We start from the raw sequence: 1,248 nt of genomic DNA on the forward strand, positions 1-1,248 counted from the left end.
GTGGGAGAAAAAATGCAAAAAGGGGGACAGAAAACATACCAAGAAAAAGGTGAAGAAGAGTGATAAATAAAAGAGACAAAGAAAAGGAAGAGAGAGATAAGAAAGAAGCATAAAAGAGAGAGGGATAAGAGAACGATAGAGAAAGGAAGGAGAGAAGTTAAAAGAAGAGAAAAAATAAGAAAAGGAAGAGAGGATATAATGACAAGGAAAGTGAGGAAGGAGGAAAGAGAGATAAAAGAGGAAGAGAGATAAAAAAGAAAGAAAGAAGAGAGAAAAGAAATATAGAGAAAGGAAGGAAGAGGGAGTTAAGAAAGATAAGAAAAGGAGAGTGCAAAGAAGGACAGAGAACTGAGGGAGGAAGAAAAAGTAGAGAAAGGAGGAACGGAGATAGAGAGAAGATAAAGAAAGGAAAAATGGGAGAAGAAAACGATAGAGAAAGGGTAGAGGGAGATAAGAGAGAAAGAGAAAGCATATTGTTATCATCTACGGAAAGTGACTTCCTGTCGCCTTGGATTTCTCTTTGCAAATCACTACTAATTTTGCATATTTGAAATTGCATACGGAAAAAAGACATAAACTGTATATCTATAACGTTTTTTTCCTCTTGTTTCTGTTTACCAGCAAAACACGTATCACATATTTAATGTTAGTGACTTGCAAGGTTAAAGAGTAAATCCGTTAAGGTCAAAGGAGTCATAAAAAACGACTATGTTTTTTTCTAAGGTTGATTGAAAACCTGTAACGACCTTGCATTGGGCTGACCTATTTCCCCGACCTTGGAAAATATCTCTGACCTTGTAAACATAAGCGCATCTACCTCTCCTCCAGCACCACCCCACCTGCAGCACGAGGATGATAATAATGATAAATAATATCCACAACACGAACCTATACCTCCCTAAACACTAACCTCACGAAAGATCGACAACTTACCTTCAGTTCTGGGTTCATTGGAGGAACGAGACGATGCACATAAATGTACACACCAAAGTTGAATAAGAAAAAAAAGGTCACGAATTGGGACACGGGAAAAAAACACACACACGAGAGAGAAAACGGACACAACACACCCGCCCTTACACACGGCTCTGGGACACTCACATGAGCCACGGGGAAGCACGGACCCGCACTCTCTCCTTCTACACATTACCGTCACATCGTCGCTTCAGATTTCGTACCACCTAGAAGCTCCTTTTTTTCCTCTCTGTTTTAAAAACTATTTCGTTCATTTCTCTTCTTTTTTTTGAG

The 1,248-nt window shown here is 39.1% G+C and overlaps 1 protein-coding gene across 3 annotated transcripts in view; it reads right to left on the minus strand.

The window, feature by feature from the left end:
• LOC119593512 overlaps positions 1–1,248 on the minus strand; it is a gene marked incomplete in the record, with an annotated part of 14,309 nt that overhangs the window by 7,397 nt on the left and 5,664 nt on the right. The window contains 1 exon segment of one of the 3 annotated variants that reach the window (XM_037942471.1): positions 1,102–1,211. In XM_037942471.1, the coding sequence (XP_037798399.1) occupies positions 1,102–1,147 (46 nt within the window). 3 annotated transcript variants of the gene reach the window in all.

This window comes from Penaeus monodon, chromosome 32, assembly GCF_015228065.2.
Source record: "Penaeus monodon isolate SGIC_2016 chromosome 32, NSTDA_Pmon_1, whole genome shotgun sequence".
Classification (NCBI taxonomy): domain Eukaryota; kingdom Metazoa; phylum Arthropoda; class Malacostraca; order Decapoda; family Penaeidae; genus Penaeus; species Penaeus monodon.